Below are 21,389 nucleotides of genomic sequence, written 5' to 3'. Positions count from 1 at the left end.
AATGCTTAACATCAGAATTAAAGTGGAAATCTTATACGATAGATGAGGAGATGAAAGTAAAGAGTTGATAGTTCCGTTATAGTATGGCAGTGTGAAATTTGTATATAGAAAGTAGAAAGCGAACAAAGGACAATTTTGAAGAAGGTACGAATAAGGTAGAGACTCCCTGACGGCTCCTTACATAAATCCATCCTTAGAATTTCCATGCCAACTTCAGAAATTTCATAAATCTTGGACTTCTCCCATGCATTCAATTGGAATTCGTATTCTCCTTAGAATCACCATAGTATTTCCTCAGAATTTTCAAAACAAAAATCCATCACAAACTTTGAAACTCTTCTCAGAATTCTTTTGAGATTGAACATTCAAAATTTGATTCCATTGGAATTCTTATCGGAACTTATTTCGAACTGTTTAGAATATTCTCTTGGAATTATCGTCACCCCAGAGTTCTTTCAGAACTATCTGCAGAGACCATCTTTGGAGTTCACGGGATTTTCATGAAATTTTCATCAGAGCCCCTAAAGCAAAATTTCAGAACTAGTGGCCATAGAAGTGTTTTTGAAGAAACCCCAGCAATATAGGTATCAAAATTCATGAATTTACAGCAGGAGACTGTTTATCATAATTTAGTGGTCATCCGATGGATTCTCCCCGGGACTCTAGTCGCCATAGCAGTGTTTGGGAAGAAACCCTTGTAATATGGGTATCAAAATTCATGAATTTACAGCAAAAGACTGTTTATCATAATTTTGTGGTCATCCGATGGGTTGTCCCCAGAACGGCCATTCCGGAGCAGGTTCCTGTAGGGCCTCCAGTGCCCATAGAAGTTGTTTGGAAGGATGTTCCTACAATATGGGCATCAAAATTCATGAATTTTCAGCAGTAGACTATTCATCATATTTTCGTGGCTATCTGACAGATTGTCCCCGGAATGGGCTTGGATAGAATGCTCTTTATTTTTTGAAATTAAAAAAAACTTTTCTCATTATTTGTTTGTATCTGACTAAATGTCCATGGAATGGCCATTTTGGAACAAGTGAATAATCGAGTGGTGGTGAAAAATTTAGGATGAACACTCATGCAATTTTTATTTTCTTGAGTTTTACTGGGGTTCAATCTCTCTAGGGGTATAAACGTTGTGGATTAATGTTGTATGGAGTTTTTGCAGTCTCTGCTGTGCTAAAAATAAACTGACATTTCTCTGGACTTTTAATCCTCATAAAAAATTGTTAAAAAAATACAAGCACATAAAAAGCAAACGAAAAAAAGAATTGGCAATTATCGCAAATTTCTTGGCAGTGCTGATTGCACACAGGTCTTGAGCATGACTTCACATCTTCCTGGTCTTCCTACACTTGATGTCTTCACTTTTGCAGATATGACAGATGTCAACTTGTGGCTCCCGTCCGGACGGATCTCGTTCAACTGGAGTAGAACTACCTGCACACTTCGATAAAAATCATATAAATTTAAGTGCTCTGAGACTGACATAAATGAGCGTCAATTTTGACATAGAATTCAGTCGACTTCTCGTCGAGTAACGAACTTTTTAGTCTGGAAGCACTCAATTTTACATGAAATATGTGTTTACGTCTTAAAGGATTATGTCAAAGCTAAAGGTGAAAAATAAAACACATTTGAAGAGTAACACAAGAAAAGGGCCTACAAACCTTCACATGCCATTGAGATTGCTGACGCTTATTGCACTAGTGTGCGTACGCGTATACGTATACACCAATTTTAGAGCGCTTTGTGAGAAAGTAATAGTGAAAATCCGTGGAAAATAATAGCAAACTGCTGTCAGACTCATTTTAGCAGGAAGAATCCATACATGTTGAGGTTAGTTATAGGAAAACATTGAGCAACTTCACACCGTGATTGTGTCTGTTAGTGTGCGTGCTTTAAACGTCACTAATATCTATAGGAAGCTTCCCCTGATATTCAGATGACGAAATAATGACATGGAGCAAAGTTTTCTTCTGTAAATTCATTAATTATGATACCCATATTATAGGGGCTTCTTCCCAAACACTTTGATCGCTCACGGGAGAGATCCCTACGTTGTGTTTATTTGTTTATCTTTCAATTGTTGATCCCGATCGAGACGGATAGTTATGAAAAGCACCGATTGCTCCGCCCCGTCCTGCCATGGCGGAGGCATACGAGCTACTAATTTATTGTTGTTCTGTTTTGTATATTGTAATGGTACAGTGGGTAGGGTAGTTGCACATATAGATGACATTGCACAAACACACTTATATGGTCACTAGAGGCCCAACGAGAACCTACTCAGGAATGGCCGTTCCGAGGACAATTCATCGGATATTCACAAAATTATGATAAATAGTCTTCTAATGTAAATTCATGAATTTTGATACCCATATTGCAGGGGTTTCTTCTATGGCCACTAGAGGCCCTACGGGAACCTACTCCAGAATGGCCGTCCCGGAGACAATCCATCGGATGATCACAAAATCCTGCTGTAAATTCATGAATTTTGATACCCATATTGCTCGGGGATGGTGGTGGGAATTTTTGGGTAAATTTTAAATAAATTGCAGTGTTCATTCTAAAAATATACTGAGGAGGACTCTTTAAAAAATTTGGACAATACATCTAAGATAGCTCGGATCAGAACTCCATGAATATTCTGAGATTTCTGGGAAGAAGAATTGTGACCGGGCATCGAACCCGCCACCTCCAGCTTGCTTTTACCGAGTGGGCTATCTGAGACCCCACATGAACTTTCAAATATACTTCCGCGAGCAGTGTGCCAAAATCAGATTTACTGATTAGGGGAAATGGCTCTAATGTTGGCCTATGGATTTAAGATTGAGCCCATCGCTAAAAATCAGCTTTTTATCAATTTTATCTAGGTGAACGCGTCATTGGGACGGTACTAATGGATATCTTTGGGCGCTATTGAAAATTTAGTCGATTGCTGAATTTATGCATGGGTCCAAATTAGGGGCATTTAGGCCGACATTACAACCATTTGTCCTATATTTTTATTATTTTATTACTTTATTGCTAGACATCTACCGTCGAAACCCACGTACCACCAAAGTCCATCGGAACTATCTTGGAAGTTTCGTAGCAATAAATATCACCAGATATTGCATCAATTCGTCCTAAGCATGCTAAGTAGAATGATAGATTAATCTATTACAAACACAAGCTTCATACATGGAAACTCTCTGAAAAATATTTTAGAGAATTTACGCTTCAATTTTGATTTTAATTTAAAAAAAAAAACAAGTACAGTCATACCTCGATATAAAGCAACCTCGATATAACGTAACTCGATATAACGTTACTTCCACCTCGATATAACGTAACTTTTTTTTTAAGCCTAAAAATTGAAAAATATTAACCCACAATCAATTATTAACGTTACAAATCCATTTTAAATTATTTTATACATAGTATTATTAATTTTTTCATGTAACGCTGGGTTGAATAAACATTTTTATTTTGCTTTATTATAGAGACTTTCAGCCTGTAACTGGTTTGTCTCTTTGAAGGATTGGGGCTCCTGAGGGGGTCCGGGAGAGAAAAAATAAATAAATTACATAGTGTTTGTTACAGAGTTTAAGTATCTCAGAGTTCTGTGTCGATTGTTTTAACACTAAGGAAAGTGAACGAAGTTGTGGTTAATTTCCGAGAGAGAGTCAATGTCCGTAGCCTGCGGGGTTGTAATCGTTGTTCTTCCGTTTAACATGTAATTTAGAGAGCTGGTGTTGTCCAAGTGCCGTCGTTCGTCCATTGTCGTGTCATTGTTCGTTGCGGGGTTCTACGTATATTGATAATAGCCTGTGTCTTTAAGGAAGTTGAGAAGTGATCTTTCCCTGTCTGGGTCATTGGATAATGCGTCTCTGATGCTGAGACCGATACCGCATTGGTCTCGGAGGTTTTGATGTGCAGGGCAATTTATTATGAGATGCTCAACTGACATTTTGGTTGAGCACCCCATACATTGTTTGTGGAATCCATCACGGGATCCGAGATCGTGTGAGAATCTGGTGTAGCCGCAGTGTAATCTGGACAGTACTCTCTGGTCCTTCCAGTTTTTGGTGTCGGACCAACATTTCGTATCTCCTTTTATTTTGCGTAAGAAAGGGTCTCGGGTATTAGCCCATTCCTTGTCCCATGCCGAATCGTTTTGATTCAGATTTTTTAATCCGCTGCAGGGACTTCCGGTTCCACTGGGGTTTTCGATCTGCCGATCGCTGCCAGCTTGTCCGCAGCCTCGTGTCCACTGATATTGCAGTGGCTGGGAACCCAGACATATACGGTGTTACTGTTCGAAGCCATTCTGATTGCTTGCACCAACGGGTGTTGGTTCTTCAGACTCTCAAGGGCCTTCAGCACACTGGCCGAATCGGTAATGATGGCTTTTCAGGAAAAACTGGACTCCGTAACGGCTGAGAAGATGGCAGCTGCCTCAGCCGAGAAGATCGATGTAGGCTTAGGAAGGCCTCTGCTGGTATCTTGGTTGGGGCTGAATACGCCATAGCCGAATTCTTGAATAAACATCATTTTTATCCTAGAGAGAGAAGCCAGCTCAATGACGGATGGTTTGTTTTTTTTGTCTTCTTTTTTTCTTCTCCCCTACCCAATCGTGTTGTTGGTTTGCGAAGGCAAGCCTGGGCCCGCACGAAAAAAGTTGTTTTCAAAACGATGATAGCCCCATTTCTAATGTTCGGCCTAGTTTGCAGTGACAGTTCATGACTGGATCTCGATGACGTTTGCGTGATCGATAGCAAAGCTGTCTTCTCTCTCTCAAATTTTTATTATTTCAGGCATGGGAGGCATGTCACGAAAAGTTTATAAATGGAGAAATAAACCAATACATACTGGGAAATATTTCATTCGACGGAGAAAACATCCAGCAATTTTGTCTGTGATCTCTATTGTGAAAACCCAAAATGGAACATGTAACAAAATTATGAAAGATTTTGAACAGTTATAACTCTGTCCATATCGGATGGATTTTAATTCTAAACAAGCCAATCGATTGGAAAGGCATCTACAAATCTGTTAAAATGAACACTTTATCAATTGTCAATAGGTCACTATTGAAAATTGCACGAATGTGCAACTGTTGCTATCATAATTTATATTATCACCGATTGCCTGCGAAAAGCGCTTTTCCTAACACAGATTTAAAAATTGATTTCACTCCGGTCTTGCCAAACGGTGTTTATTCAATCACTGCGTGTGGTGTTCGGTCGTCATCAGCAGCAGCAGCAGTGCTATCGGTGCTTGGCGTTCTCCAGTACATAATGAAAGCCGGCATGCCCTCGATTCAGCCTTCGATTCTACGAAGAAAGAGGACGAAGCCGCGACGCTACTGATCGGATTCAGTTGCGCGTCGTGCGCCACAGTGGGCCATATATTCCAATTGCATCGCCCTCGTTCCAAACAACATACAGCTCGCCAGCTTTATCTGTATTGAACACCCTAATAGTAGCTCAGCATTACTCAACCATTACGACAAAACGTTCCTTTTCAGGACCACCATAAATTTGTTTAATAGTTTTTTTTTCTGGACATTTCTCAAGGTCATTAATTGGATATCAGTTCCCATAAGTTTCAATCTAACATTCCATGTATTTTTAAGACAACCCACAATTACAAAAACCAAAGTTGGTCGCGGCATGAAAGTGATTTGATTTTTTAACAGAGATGATGGATTTTAATTCGTAAACGCCAATCGATTTGAATTTTTTTTTACAATTCACTATTGAAAATTGCACGAATGTGCAACTGTTGCGATGGCGATCAAAATTATCACCGAAGAAAGAGGAAGACGCCGCACCGCTACTGATCGGATTCAGTTGCGCGTCGTGAGCCGCTGTGGGCCATCTATACCAAGTGCGTCAACCTCGTTCCAAACAACATACAGCTCGTCAGCTTCATCAGTGTTGAACACCCTAATAGTAGCTCAGCATTACTCAATCATCACGACAAAACGGTCCTTTTCTGGACCACCATAAATTTGTTAAAAATCTCCTTCTGCAGTTAACAAATAACATTTTTCATATAAGACCACGTAGTCCTACGTCACCATTGCGTACAACCCCATAGGGCTGTCCCTTGTAGTTTTTTAATGTTTGTATAGTACAAATAGTGAAAATAGAACAATTGAACAATTAAGAAATTTAACAAATAAAATATGAATATGTCGCCTACTAATCAGAATCGCGAACGGATGGGATGAATCTATATTCTCTCGCACGGACATCACAAACTAACACTAACCAATGCATGAATTTGTATATTGTGTGGCAAGCACAATAGTACTGTATGCCCAGGGAAGTCGAAAAAATTTTCAACCCGAAAGATTCGAACCCACCGCCTCTGGCTTGGTAATATCGTGCCTTTACTAACTAGGCTATGATACACCGCTAGAAAACTCATCGGTAATATTAAATAAATGCAGCGGTTGTACTAAAAAGTTGATTTACTTTTTTTTCCTTCATTTATTTTCCGTCGATCTTGTTTTCCGTACTGAATACCAGTGCTACCGACGCCAGGGAGCCAGCTCCAACACCTGGACCCTACCCTATTGACCCATCAACTCATGGACCGGGGACCAACGACTTTACTTCCCTTCCGAAGGAAGGCGTCGTGATCAGAGATTTTATGCCTCAGAAATACCCCACAGGCACCGACAGGCACGACTGTACCGTAAAACGGGGTATCTTTGATAATGCGGGTAACTTTGATAGTATAATATAAGGAATAAATTTACTCGCTGTGCTTTTTCCAAATAAGAACCATTGTGTTCCATATTGTAGCTTAGCTGCGTTGATATGTTATATAGTTTTGAAATAGTATGTGTTACATATTTTACAAAAATATTAATAAACCATTTTCGTGTTTTTCGCCTTTTTGAAAAAGCACTCAAACCATCACTTATGAAATGTATTTCCGATACAGCTATCACAAATTCAATGTTATATTATTTTTGCTTATGAAGTTTCCTGATTATATATTCATTCAAAGTTTCATATTTAAAGAACTAAATTGTTTGAGTTTCACTCATTTTTTTCTACATTCATCGGTCACAAAACAAAAAAAAATGTGCAAATGCTTTGAATTTTTGTTCCAACATATTACTAACGAATTAACTCTTGGATCCTCAGTACTTGTTATAAAAATATAAAATTTGAAAAACAGTCATTGCTGTAAAAAATATTTAGAATATACTTTAAAAAACTATCAATGTTACCCCGTTTTACGGTATGCAAAGATGATTAAGTATACGAAGTCTACACCTACAATGTTTCATTGGAATCTGAGAGAGTAATGCCAACAAGTTCGACGATTTGGGATGAAATTCGTCATACGTGAAAACATACACGCCCGTTTAAAAAAAATTGTGAAAACGCTTTTAATGCGGTATTTTATGTAGGCCTGCTTTTTATAAATCATAGGTCTCAGATGTCTTGGGTAGCATTTCTTAATATTAAGAAATGCACAACTTAACCCAAGAAACCCTCTCCCCAGGACGCTCTAATTAAAAGATAAAATCTAGTGCATTTTTGGTAACTGTAGAAAAACAGAACTGTAGAAAATATTCCCACGGCTCTAGAGATTTTGGCCATGCTACGAGCCCAACTGCCCAGAATTTTCATTTTTTTTTTTGCATGTTATCAACTTGTATGATTTATTGTTGGTGGGCGTTGGCCAAATTTGGATTTTTCAGATATAATCCTAAATAGGACCTAGATTATTTAATACTTTAGTAACCTCAAGTCCGTGCTCTGTCACAATGTTTCATTGTGATTAATCAACACTCAAAGGGGAAATATAAAATATGGGGTAAATTTGAAAGAAAGGGAACTTGGAGTGTAGAGCGCACTGCCCACTGGACGATTCTGAAGCCTGGCCAAGTGAATGGGGTATGGGTTTATTTGATTGAACGTCATTTCCAATGTATATATTGATACATTCAATTTACATTGGCATTTGAGATAAGACAGAGATAGGATGCGGAGGGCCCGCTTAGGAGGAGCGTAACCCATGTTACGGTTTCCATTTATTAAATAGTTCAGATAGGCTAATGACAGGTTTATAGTGAGAGAATGTACCATATTGGGAAAGCATAATTTGCATAGGGTTCAGAGTGGCTGAGCTGTTCCTTTGTAGTTTGACCTTCCTTCAAAACCAATTTGGCTCTAGAACAATTTTAAACTTGTTCTGAATTATTCACATGTTGCAATTATAGAAAAGAGCTCGATATAAGATAGCCACAGAGAACAGACGTTGAGGCTCCAAAATGTCTCTAAATACTTGTGTAAAGATTCCTATCCGACTTAAGCGCCACTAACGACGACTTCCCCATTTAAAAATTCTCTTTGACATCTTGATGGCGCTGGCGTTGCAAAACTTACACTAGACACTAAGTGCTAAATTGGCGCCAAATTGGTCGAAAGTGATAAATTTATAGAGGACATCAATAGATGCTAGCGCTACGTAACGGCAACGTTTCCACTTAACTTTACACAAGTTTCTGACCGAACTTGGACGTCTGGTCTCTGTGAGATAGCTTAATACAATTAAATAGAAATGCCAAAATCTTACCGAGTAGTTTAGCTGTTCTGATTTCGATACAGTTTGTTGAGGTCGGGTATAGTTTCTGAGTATGGATGCCCATTTTGAAATAACTTATATTAGCACAGAGTAATAGTTTTATTGCTAGGGAACTTTCTTTTGGGATCGTCTTTTCTTCGTACAATTCTCATTATTCATACTATACTAATCATGTTCAGTCTTAGAAAATGTTATATGTAAGCCCCGTTCTAGATTTGTTTGTTATTCATATCTTATGCATTGCAGCTCGCGAGAGGTTACCAAATATGGGTTCTTTTTCTCATCCACAATAGTTTGGGGGGAGGGGGCGATCTGAGAGCTGAATAGAGGCAAATAAAATAGGGAACACAACACCATGACCCAAACGTCTAACCAACGCATGCAACTCACACTTAACTTGTTCTATTTCTTTCTTCACCTCATGTACCAATATTACCTACCTGAGAACAAATGGGAACACGGCCAGAATTTCAATAGGAAGAAGGAAAAAGCGAGAAAACGTAAGAGAGTAAGCATTCAGAAAGGATTAGGGCATTTGGAAACAGCCAATTTATACTGGATGGAACTGGTAAGTAGGATAAGAATTGTAAAAGGTGTGTGCTTGCATGATTTACCTATTTTAGAATTACCTATAAGCCACATGAGAATATCATTTCCTTCAATTACTACTCCATTGCAGCACACACCTAATAATGATCACTAACATTCATATAGTTTCAGCATTATCGACATTTATAATCAAAAGGTGAGTTGTAAAGTATAATTACCATGCATAGATATAAGTTAATGTACCAGAACCTGGACGGACACGAGCCTACCCAGGGGAGGACCCGGATACGACCACCCATGTGTGTCTAGAGTATCGCACGAGCTGACGAGTGCAACGGGAAGGACAGTAGGTGTATAGACTAGGGGGTTAGTCCCTAGATAAGCCAACTTAGCGGTTGGCACAGCCTATACACTGAACAATTACAATTACAATTACAATTATCAACTTGTATGATTTATTGTTTTATGATTTCAAAGCTTTAATGACATCAAAAGTGTTTGGAACGTTAAGAACATTCAGGCGATTCGCCCCGGTACTATCTACACAAACACGCAAGAAGCTGGTGCAGTCAGTTATCATACCGTTCTTTACGTACTGCGATGTGGTCTACTATAATGGACTCTCTGTAGCCTTCAAAGAACAATTAAACCGATGCTTCAAGGCCTCGGTACGCTTCGTGTACAACATTAGACATCGAAAAAGCACTGCTGCTGTACGTAATACCATTTTAGGGCACGATCTCTCAAAGAACTACCACAATCGAATATGTTGCTTCATAAGACAGGGGTATCTTGAGGCACTTCCGGATTATCTGCAACAATACCTGCAACGCGGATTGCACGACCGATCTCGCTGCTTCATCGTTCCTAGACACACCACATCGGCTCGAAGGAGTGTGCTAGTGTCAGGGACGCTCACCTGGAACGATTTGCCACTTGCAACCAAACAACAACCAACTTTAGTCCTATTGAAGCGATGTCTTAACACACCTGGTAGAGGTTAACATAGGTATAGCATTGGCGTTCAAACATAGGTTATAGCACTACATTAACTTCAATTTCAATTACATTTGTCACGATTCGTAGCTTTTTTTTTAGTTTTCCGTATAGTGAGTTTCTTTCAAAAAATGTAATCTTCCTTGACCTGGTAAAAAAGTGTCAACTACAGGCTAACGTATCACTAAATAAATACAAATACAAATACAAATGTTCGATACAAGCCTAACCAACGATTAATTTCTTAAATTGGAGGCGAACCAGCCCAAGGCTGAAAGCCTCATTAATAAAGTTAAATAATAATAATAATAATTTCTTAAAACATATTATTGAGAACGATATGATGTCTTTGAGTCGGGGCATCCTTCAAATTGGGGGTCCTGGCTTTAGCCCACCATCGCCCTACCGTTAATACGGCACTGGATGAGTCGAAGCAACCTTGCTCCTGTATCTGTACTTTAAACCCCACCTTAGAAGCTATTCAGTCTTTAAGGCTAAGTAGGTACATTAAACTTTCACTCGAAGTGTCGACCAAATGAGAAAAAAATACTTTTGTTGGCGAACCAACAAACCCCAACTACGCTACCGACACAAGGTGAAAGATTCATGTCTATAGAAAACAAAACAAAAACGTAACTAACCTTGAACACGAGATGGAACTTGGAGATGGCTGCGAACGTGTGGGAAAAACTCTTCGATCCCAGATTCAGCAGCGTCTGCACGAAAACATCGATCTTGAGTGGATTGAAGGTCGACTCGACCATATCGTTCTCGGAAGTCTCCCTCGGATTGGGCAAATCCTTCAGTTCGTTCAGCACATCCTCCGGTGTGCATTTCTGGCGGATAGCAACCACCAACTTGTGAGCAGTGGCCGTTCCTGGTAGCGAAGCTGAAAAACATAAAATAAAAAAAAATCAATTATTATTTATCCACAGCCCTGTCGAACCTGGGAACATAACTAAAACTGAAAACCGATTTTCCATCGAATACTCTACTATGATTGCCATAAATTTAAATCCTAACATACAACGATGATTATTTCGAAAAGTGAAAACGTGTTGCATATTATCCACCATGGTCCATCGAATCCTCGTGTGGATATCTCTCTTTCCCGCGGTTGCACATCGTGGTGCCTATTACGCGATAAACGCCTTGGCAGCAGGAGAAAGAAAGCCTTACTACTTTTACTACAAGATCAAATCAACATACCAGCGAAACAACTAAACATACCACTAAGGTACAGCGCGTACTAATCATTAACGCTCGCCAAGATAGCGGACAGCAGAGAGTGCACACACGATTGGCAAAAACGCAACAACACCTCCATGAAAACGGATGAAATGCTCATAGCTCTGATGGAGAGGTATTTACACCTCCACCACCATCCCCGAGCGGGTGGTGGAATGGAAAATTATGTTTTAAATGGAGCTTTCTTGATGACTGCAGTCGTACATTGGAATTATAACCAACATATATTATGTGGTAATAATGAAAAATAAAAATTAGGAATTAGAAAAAAATATCAAGCGATTTCAAAATTTGCATCATAAGTATATTTCTAAATGTAATAATTATCATTCTATTTACAAAATCACCGTCATGGAACAATTAGTCAACCAAGCGTTAGGCGGCAGGCTTTTCACTCATAACAACGGCGGTACCCTCGGAGGCCATCGACTGGGAATCATCGGCGGCATCCGTGCAGGACAGCGTTGGGAACTCCTTGTACAGCGCAGCTCGATACTTCGGATGGCTGATACCGTACACGATCGGGTTGTACACGGCATTGGCTTTGGCAAACAGCGATCCCCAGATAGTGGCCAGAGGGCTGATAGGCGAGGCCTTGAAGATACCCATGTAGTTGATGATCAGATACGGAGTCCATGCCATGAACCACAGTGAGATAGTGACCAAAGCGACCTTGGCCAGTTTCATTTCGGTGCTGGTGTTCTGGGCTTCGGACGATCGCAACGAGGCAACGTTCATCTTCTTGGCCTGTTCGCGCATGTTCTTTTCATGGGCAGACACGGCCTTGATGATAAAGATGTACGAGTAGATGATCATCAGTAACGGGGCGAAGTAGACGAAGAACGAGTACACCAAGATGTACGACCGGCTGCTCCAGGTATCGGTGAGATAGTCAGTTCCACAAGCGCTCATGTTACCCTCTGGAACGTATCGGTTCCAGCCGACTAATGGGGCCAAGGTCCAGGCAAGACAAGCTACCCACACACCAAGGATGCGAGTCAGAGCACCGTTGTTGGTCAGAGGCTTAGCAGAGAGGCCCTTGACGATGACATTGTAACGGTCGAACGCGATCAGAGTCATGGTCCAGATCGAGACACAGCCGAACAGTGATCCAAACATACCGTAGACCTGGCAAGCGAGTGGCCCGAAGACCCAGGTCTCGTTGTAGCAATTGATCACCATCGGCGGTCCCATAGTAAACATCATCAGGAAGTCAGAGAAGGCTAGATTGACCACTAGCAGGTTGGATGGGGTCCGGAGCGTCCTGGTGTTGGTGAAGATGTACATGACCATTCCGTTGCCGACCACGGATATTAAGGCGAGGATGGCGATGGCAAATCCCAGCAACGAGTGCCACAGTGGGTTCATCGGCGGGAACTGGTACCAATGGGCGTCCACCATGTGCAGCATATCCGCGGGAACCTTGTCCACCACAGTTAGGTTTCCGGCGACCGATTGCGCCATCCACGATCCGTACGAGGCCATTGTTGACTAGATTTGTGTTTTGATGCTTTGCAAAAAAAGAACAAATTCACCACTGATGTTTCAATGCAAGACGAAGAAAATCGCTACAGAGGCGAACTACTTCAATCTTACAGTACCAAGAAACGACTCGTTCTAAGGAGGATATTCAGGTCGCATATATACCCAAAAAAACGGGCTAATCAAGTTAGGAAAATTTTCTGGCATCCATAATTCTATAAGATAATCCGTGGATGGCGCCTCCACCTGTTGCTTTTATAACGTCACGATTTATTCTATTCTCCGAGTCACATGACTCTCTGAAACCGGTGAGAGAGAGAGTCACGTGACTCGCATAATAGAGGAGATAGCTTGTGCTCCCATGCACACAGTCCAACCAACTTTGTTTCATTATCAATTAACTGTTCCTCATTATGCACGGTGTGTCATCCAAAATCAGTAGATACATAATCTGCAGAACTAATTGGTCACTTGAAATGCACATATTCTAATCGAAATTGCATGTATCCATATCTCAACCAGCTAATTTACTACCCACCTACATAAATTTTCATTGCATGCCTCATCAAAATACTTCACACCCAATATATTCCCAGATTGGCTCACAACTTTACGACCGGAGAGGGCTTTGAATCTTTCGCTATTTTCGCCCCCAAAGTGAATGACCATTTAGTCGACCGACATCGTAGTGCTGTTTCGCCGTGCTGGTGATTCCAACCTCCAACCAGCCGTTCAGTCTGATACAAAAATATTTTCCGAAAAAAAATCACAAAACGGCCTTGAATGATGGTTTATTACGCGTGTAGTTTGCAGACGATACCAAAATATAACGGACAAGCACAGAAGAAAAAATGCACATACTGAGGGAATTTATGCAGCGCTGAAGGTGTATGTTACAATAAAAAGAAAACCGAAACAACAGCGGAAAATTATGTTCGCTTACTTCGATCGAAAGACGCCTGCCCGTCGTTGCTTGAAGAAAGCATCGAGCTGCCAAGGGGGAAGCAAGTAGTAGCGGATGGATAAGCTGGAATAATGCAACCGACGAAGGTGGTTGTTGCGTTCATGACAAATCACATGGCATTTATGGTTTTGGAAGATGGTTGCCCATAAAATGAAGGCAAAAGCCGGATGTAAATGGATGGTGTCACGAAAACAGTAAATTGGCGTAAAATTATGCAATTATGTGTAATTAAAATGGTTGCACAAACGAAGGGTTTTTTTGTTTTTCCCAATAATAATACCACAGGTGGCAAATATATAGGGGAAGGTTTGTAATTATGATATGTCCTATTCAAAAAAAAAATGGTAAATAGGGTAACTGCCTCATTTCCCGGCCTATTAGGCACAACCCGCACTAAGTCTTTCTTAATCTAGCGTAGTTCAGCACTAAACGGAATGTTATTATTACTGATTACTTCCAAATTTATTAACCTTTCCGTCGTACATGCCGTAAGATTTGAGAGAGAAACAAAATGTTAAGATATTGTTAAAAGTCTAACACTGCTTCTTAACTCGACCTCACGCATTGAAACGCCAATGAATTCACTTCGGCCTATCGGATGAAGAAAAAGATTGGTTCGGTCGGACCGCTTCATTTGTATTTGAGAATATTAGGTGCAAACATTCATATCACTTGTTCTTATTGACTTCTTTCGGTAGCATTTGAACTAAAGTATCATACTAAACGCATAATTTACCTGTTAACGCCGAAATCATGGATTTATTTGATGTTTTCTGCTTGATAGGCACAAAATGGGCACTTAAATAGGCCGAAGTAGTTCTCTACCCTACATCAAATGTATGCATGGTTTTCCTATATTCTCCGTACATATTGCATACGCGAAATGTTACGGTAGTATAATGGTTAGGCGAACTATTTTTCTGAATCAATATGTAGTTATAAAACCTTTACAAGATGGTTTTTCAGGTAAATGTATCGGAGAAATCAATTTAATTAATTAAATTAGCTAACACAGGGTGTCTCTGAATTTTCCAGGTTTCTGAAGATTTTTTAACCGTTAAAAAATAAGCTCTTTTTTCGTAAAACAATAACTCAGGTGCCACAAACGTTTTTACTTATTGTGCATGCGACTGAAAACTGATGTGACGTTTTCGTCGGTAGCACTTGAATTTCTTATGTCGCCGTTGGAGATTTTGACGTCGTTAGTCTAAACTCAGACTTACGAACTTAAGTTTATCAAAAAAGAAAGTTTAACATTCATTTAACAAATTTAAAGACATATACTTTAAATAAATGTTGCAAATTAAATGATCAATTTATCATTTAAATGAAAGATAATTACTTCATAACTGAATTTTAAATACTTTGATTTTTCACATAAATGGTGGGTGTTATTTACAACAATAGCTCTACTAAAGTATTATTTTTTATTTGTCAATGCAACATTTTACGTGGACAGGTTTCGAAATAGAAGAGTGCAAAATCTTGAATAAATAGGTAAATCTATCCTGATGAATGTGAGCGACTTAGTGGAATACCTGTATAAAGAGAGAGGGAGAACAGGATTAGTAATTTCCACTTAATTCCACTACCTTATTTGCTTATCCTTGACAGATACGCGTATTTCGTTCACAATGTGCAGACCAGTCGGCTTCATTTTCAGGATAGCTAAAAGTTTCACGGACATCTACTGTTTGAAGTCCCTTTACTGCTCCCTCGCCCGGTCGGTGGTAGAATACTGCTGCCCTGTATTGAATCCCAATTACCAGTGTACAAAGAGAAGAATCTATTCAACGACGATTCCTCTGGTTTGCCCTTCGACGATTGCCTTGGAGGGATCCTCATCGCCTTCCAAGCTACGAAAGTCGGTGCCAGTTAATTCACCTGGATCCTTTGTGGAGTCGAAGAGATACGACAAGGGCCCTGTTTGTGGCAGACATTCTACAGGCCAGAATCGATTGTCCTTACAAATCGACGTTAACGTTCAACCACGAGCACTCTGTAACAACGCAATGCTGAGGATACCTTTTCGTCGTACAAACTATAGTTCGTATGGTGGTATCAATGGGCTACAAAGGGTTTTCAATCGTGTTGCTTCCTTATTTGATTTTCACTTGGCACGCGAGACGCTGCGTCAGAGATTCCGTGATATATTTTTAAGAATTAGGAATTAAGTTGGACTTCACGGCCTTTGCAGCTTGTTACTTCTTGTCTATATTGTATTTCCTAGTTTTGCTTAATCCATCATTAGGACTAAACCCAGTCTGTTGATGTAGAACCAAATAAACTTATTCAGTGTCTTCTACTAATACTAGTAGTCAAGTATTAGTACAAGACACTGAAGAAGTCTGAACATTGTAGACGAAATACGCGTATCTGTCAAGGATAGGCAAACAAGGTAGTGGAGTCAAATCTAGTTCTAGAAGTTGATCATTTATATTACTTAGCCCGATTTTTCACGTCTTAGATTAAAAAAATTGTAAAAACTAAAAGTTTAGAAATTTTCTCCAGGCTTAAGAGGCAACTAACCATCATTCAATTAGCTTTTGCTTTTTCTTCTTGTATTCTTAAATCATCACTTTCTAAAAGTATTGGTAATATTCGTTGGTAGTGTGCGTCGCCGTGCCAAAACAGTCAATGAATCATACATATCACCTGGTGAGCAAAATCTACCATCTCTTTTATTCTTTTACTTTTCAATACAACATCAAATGTGACGTCACACATTCAAGCGTATAAGAATGTCGTAGACAAAACATTCACACTGCCAGACCAAGCTGTATGACATTTTGTTTACACCCCTGAGCGGGAAAGCCAATAACAGGCTACATTGCATTGTTGCATTGCAATGTTGTCATCTCTCCTGTTTGTGTTTAATTCAATCTTTTATACCTTTGTAATTGGAACGTTTAAGTTCAATCTCCACTCATCTAAGTTATTGGTTTAAAGTTCGTATTTGCATGTTTTAATAAACTTACATTCACTGCTTGAGGTAATACATCTGGCAACGCAATAATTCTTTATCTTTTACGTTCGCTAGCAAAGAAGTGCCCAACTAACAATTTTCGCAATATAAACGCTTTACTCATTTCATTTATACAGCCTCAAGCTGTATTCAAATGTTATACGATATGATGAAACCTTTACTCAATCTCTATACAAGCAAATCTGGCGAACGTAGTCAGTTACTTATGGCTGTTGGAACGGTTGGAACAAGCTCTTATTGCATATCCATTTACGCTTCTATACATCTGTAATTCTGCTGTTTAGTTGTGTGTGAACTTGAAAGGTGCTTATTCAACCTTTTCCTGGTTATCCAATAATAACTACACAGCTTTATCTGGCAGCCGGGTTAAATATTGTTTAACGCTTTTTCTGTTGGAGAATTTTATTAAGTTCATTTAACTGCGAATCAAATTAATCGAAATTAGTTATAAGAACACCTCCAAATTTATTTATTCTGTATCGGAAACCTGGAATCGAACTCGAGACGACCGCATTGCCAATCCTTGACACTACTAACTTAGCTACGCCAACACTTTGAACTGATGTAAACAAATCTACATGCCCTTATTCAACAAGATCGCTGAGTAGGGGCTTTATAATAGTGCACATGAATCACTTATCTCGACTAGTTAATTCAGCTTTGTAAAAGAGCAGAGTAAAAGCTGTGCAACCGCACACGTCTAAAAATAAACTTAGTTGATTGTAAAAATGCTTCCAAAGTAGCGCCAACACAGTTTATTAACTGAGTACACGATGTTTAGTTGTTGAAAAGGCACTTTTGATGTTTATGTTACTCAGCCAGAGTGGTTGGTTGTGTAGAAGCCATCAAATGAGTAATATATTCACTTTATTGGGTTTGTTTTGCAGCTACAAGTTGAAAGTTGACTTCCCAACTAACATTTTTCACAATGTAAACGCTTTACTCATTTCATTTATACAGCCTCAAGCTGTATTCAAACGTTATACGATATGAGGAAACCTTTACTCAACCTCTATACAAGCAAATCTGGCGAACTTAGTCAGCTAATTATGGTTGTTGGGACAGTTGGGACAAGCTCTTATTGCGTATCCATTAACGCTTCTATACAGCTGTTATCCTGCTGTTTAGCTGTGTGTCAACTTGAAAGGCGCTTATTCAACCTTTTCTCGGTTATCCAATAATCACTACACAGCTTTCTCTTGAAGGTAGGTTAAATACTGTTCACGATTTTTTTATGGAGGAATTTATTGAGTTTATGCTGCTGTCAAATCAAACTAATCGAAATGAGTTACAAGTCATCACCAAATTATTTTACCCTGCACCGGAACCTGGAATCGAATTCGAGACGACCGCATTGGAAATCCTTGACACTAACAACTGTGCTACGCCAACACTTTGAACTGATGTAAACAAATCAACATGCCCTTCTACAACAAAATCGCTGTGTAGATGCTTTATAATAGTGCACATGAATCACTTTTCTCGACTAGTTACTTCAGCTTTGTAAAGGAGCAGAGTAAAAGCTGTAAAAGTGCACACGTCTAAAAATAAACCTAGTTGACTGTGAAAATGCTTCCGAAGTAGCTCTAACACAGTTTATTAGCTGAGTACAGGATGTTTAGTTGTTGAAAAAGCACTTTTGATGTTTATGTTATTCAGCAAGAGTGGTTGGTTGTGTAGAAGCCATCAAATGAGTAATATATTCACTTTATTAGCTATGTTTTGCAGCTACAAGTTGAAAGTTGATTAGGATGTGTATAAAAGTGACATTAGCGTTTATTGGCTGTTGTTATTCAGTGAGATTGGTAAATTGAATAATGGTTGTGAAAAAGTTGAGTAAACGCTCTGCAAAACAATTTTGCTAGCTTCTGCTAGTAGCTGTATCTGCAGCTTTATTTCAGCTACTTTACAGCACAACGCTGCAAAAGTTGGCTTACAAAGCAGAAAATGTTAGTTGGGTTATGTTTGCGTAGAAGTGACATTAGCGTTTATTGGCTGCTGTTATTCAGTGCGTTTGACATATTGAATAATGGTTGTGAAAAAGTTGAGTAAACGCTCTCTAAAACTATTCTGCTAGCTTCTGACTGTAGCTGTTTCAGGAGCTTATTTTCAGCTGCTTTACAGCACAATGCTGGAAAAGTTGGCTTATTAAGCTGAAAATGTTAGTTGGGAAGCCATCAAATAATTAATATATTTACTTTATTAGCTTTGTTTTGAAGCTAAAAGTTTAAAGTTGATTAATATTTGCATAGAAGTGACATTAGCGTTTGTTGGGTGATGTTATTCAGTGCAAATGACAAATTGAATAATGGTTGTGAAAAAGTTGAGTAAACGCTCTCCAAAACTATTTTGCTAGCTTCTGCTCGTAGCTGTATCTGAAGCTTTATTTCAGCTACTTTACAGCACAACGCTGGAAAAGTTGGCTTATAAAGCTGAAAATGTTATTTGGGTTCCTATCTTCACCACAGTTGTTCAATTGGACAAGACCCGTTCAAAAGTGAACAGTTTAATTGAAAATTGACTTACTACATTGCGCTAGAGTACAAATAAAGTTTTTCAGTTGATAACTCAGGATCGAGACTAGATATGAAAAGGTTAGAAGGAAAGGGGTGTAAGTGACTTTGATCGATTCTGTTCATCGACTTTCTCTTTCGTTAATAATTCAGCTGCAAACACATTCCTTGATTCGTGTGCCATTCTGGATGCTAGATGAGAACCGCCTTTATCAAACTATGTGGCAGAAATAGCGCAAAATCTGTTTATAAAACTAGCCACAGCTTAATAGAAGCCACATCAAAATAGAAACAGGCCTGGGTTCAATCCCAGTCGGCGCCACCGGGATGTTCTGAGGCATAACATCTCTGATCACGCCTTCTTCCGGATGGGAAGTAAAGCCGTTGGTCCCCGGTTCATGAGTTGATGGGTCGATAGGTAGGGTCCAGGTGTGGGAGCTGCCTTCCTGGCACGTCGGTAGCATTGGTGCTCAGCACGGAAAACAAGATCGACGGAAAAAAAAAACAAACCAAAGGGATCAAAATAGAAAGTCGATGAAGAGAATCGATCAAAGTCACTTACACCCCTTTCCTTTTAACCCCCTCATATAAGTTTTCTGTCTTCAGCAAAGTTGTTCAAATGGACAAGACAAGTTCACTAGTAAACATTTTAGAAGGGAATTAAATCACAAGGCAACAACGGAGAACAGTAAAACGGGATAACATTGATAGTTTTTTGAAGTATATTCTAAATATTTATTACATCAATTAATGTTTCTCAATTTTTTTTTTTAAAGTACTGAGGATCCGAGAGTCAATTTGTTAGTAATATGTTTAACGAAAATTATTGCATTTGTCCTTTTTTTAGTCTTGTGACCGAACATCAGTATTTTGATTTGGGGTTACTTTGATAATGCTCACTGAATGTAGAAAAACATGTGTGAATCTCAAACAATTTAGTACAAGAAACATGAAACTTTGAATGAGTATATAATCAGAAACATCATAAGCAATAATAAGACAGCATTGAATTTGTGATGATTATATCAGAAATAAATTTCATAAGTGATGGTTTGAGTGCTTTTTCAAACAGGCAAAAAGGTACAATATGGAATCAATGTTTCTAATTCGGAAAAAAGGCAGAGAGAAAATAAAATCATTATATTCTACAATCAAAGTTACCCGCATTATCAAAGATACCCCGCTTTACGGTACAAATAATGTTCGTCTAGTTATAACTCAGGATCTAGACAAGATAGAAGTTTCCTCACCAACCAGCTGACATGAATTACCAATGAAGTTATCATGAATTTTTTACTCAACGCACACTTCTGACATCTGTCAGATCTTCATGTTCGTGGAAAACGTTTAGCTAAGCCACGAGCACGTGTGCAAAATTTATGAGTTGGCTCGTGTCTGATCTATTCTGGACAAAAAAAAAATTTATCCAGAGAACTCCGGAAATTCAGGGATTCCGAGGAGAAGCAGAAATGAACCAGGCAAGGGCTGATTTTTTTAATAAAGAAAACTAAACTTAACTCCAAGAAGAATTTCAAGGTAATTATAAAAATATAGTCTTGGTCCTTGCGAGAGGAACTTCAGATAAATTCGATAAAGGATTTGAAGTAAGTTATGCGTAAAATTACATGCCCAGTTCGAAAAGAAATTCCATGGAGAATACAAGGAGGAGTCCAGGAAATTTCAAAATGGAGTTTTTGACAAGAATTTCAAAGAAACTCTGAGGATAGTCCCACAAAATGATTAATGATATTTGTAAGAAAGCTCTGAAGATAATGTCAATGGACATATAAGGAGGGGTGCCCTTTCGGCTACCTTCCAAAGGGAGAATTTTAAGGTAGTTCTTACTACAAATTCTGAGAAGGATTCCATGAAGATTGTAAGGAGAATCTAAGAAGATTTCTAGGGCGAATCCGAGTAACAATCGGCGAATCGAGAGTAACAACACCCACCCAGGGTGTTGTATTACTGACGTTCCACTACTATCTAGGGTGATACATCTTATCAACCACAATCGGGTTATAACTACCAACACATGTTAGTGGTGATC

The 21,389-nt window shown here is 39.1% G+C and overlaps 2 protein-coding genes across 3 annotated transcripts in view; both read right to left on the bottom strand.

Annotated features, from left to right (window-relative positions):
• The window catches only part of Cbp80 (Nuclear cap-binding protein subunit 1), a 72,592-nt gene that overhangs the window by 4,599 nt on the left and 46,604 nt on the right, over positions 1–21,389 (bottom strand). For both annotated transcript variants that reach the window (XR_010518478.1, XM_065234151.1), the window contains exon 4: positions 10,791–11,038. Coding sequence is in view for 1 of the 2 variants with exons in the window: in XM_065234151.1 (XP_065090223.1) it covers positions 10,791–11,038 (248 nt within the window). In the remaining variant the exon portion in view is untranslated. The remainder of the gene's footprint in view (positions 1–10,790; positions 11,039–21,389) is intronic.
• On the bottom strand, positions 11,762–13,005 carry LOC135711358 (opsin-1-like). The gene has a single exon (XM_065234157.1). The coding sequence runs from the start codon at positions 12,880–12,882 to the stop codon at positions 11,773–11,775; it is 1,110 nt and encodes a 369-aa protein (XP_065090229.1). The 5' UTR covers positions 12,883–13,005; the 3' UTR covers positions 11,762–11,772.

This window comes from Ochlerotatus camptorhynchus, unplaced genomic scaffold (genome assembly GCF_037179485.1).
Source record: "Ochlerotatus camptorhynchus isolate MF236.1 unplaced genomic scaffold, CSIRO-AGI_Acam_v1.1 ptg000432l, whole genome shotgun sequence".
Taxonomy (NCBI): domain Eukaryota; kingdom Metazoa; phylum Arthropoda; class Insecta; order Diptera; family Culicidae; genus Ochlerotatus; species Ochlerotatus camptorhynchus.
This window is presented reverse-complemented; position numbering and strand designations above follow the sequence as displayed.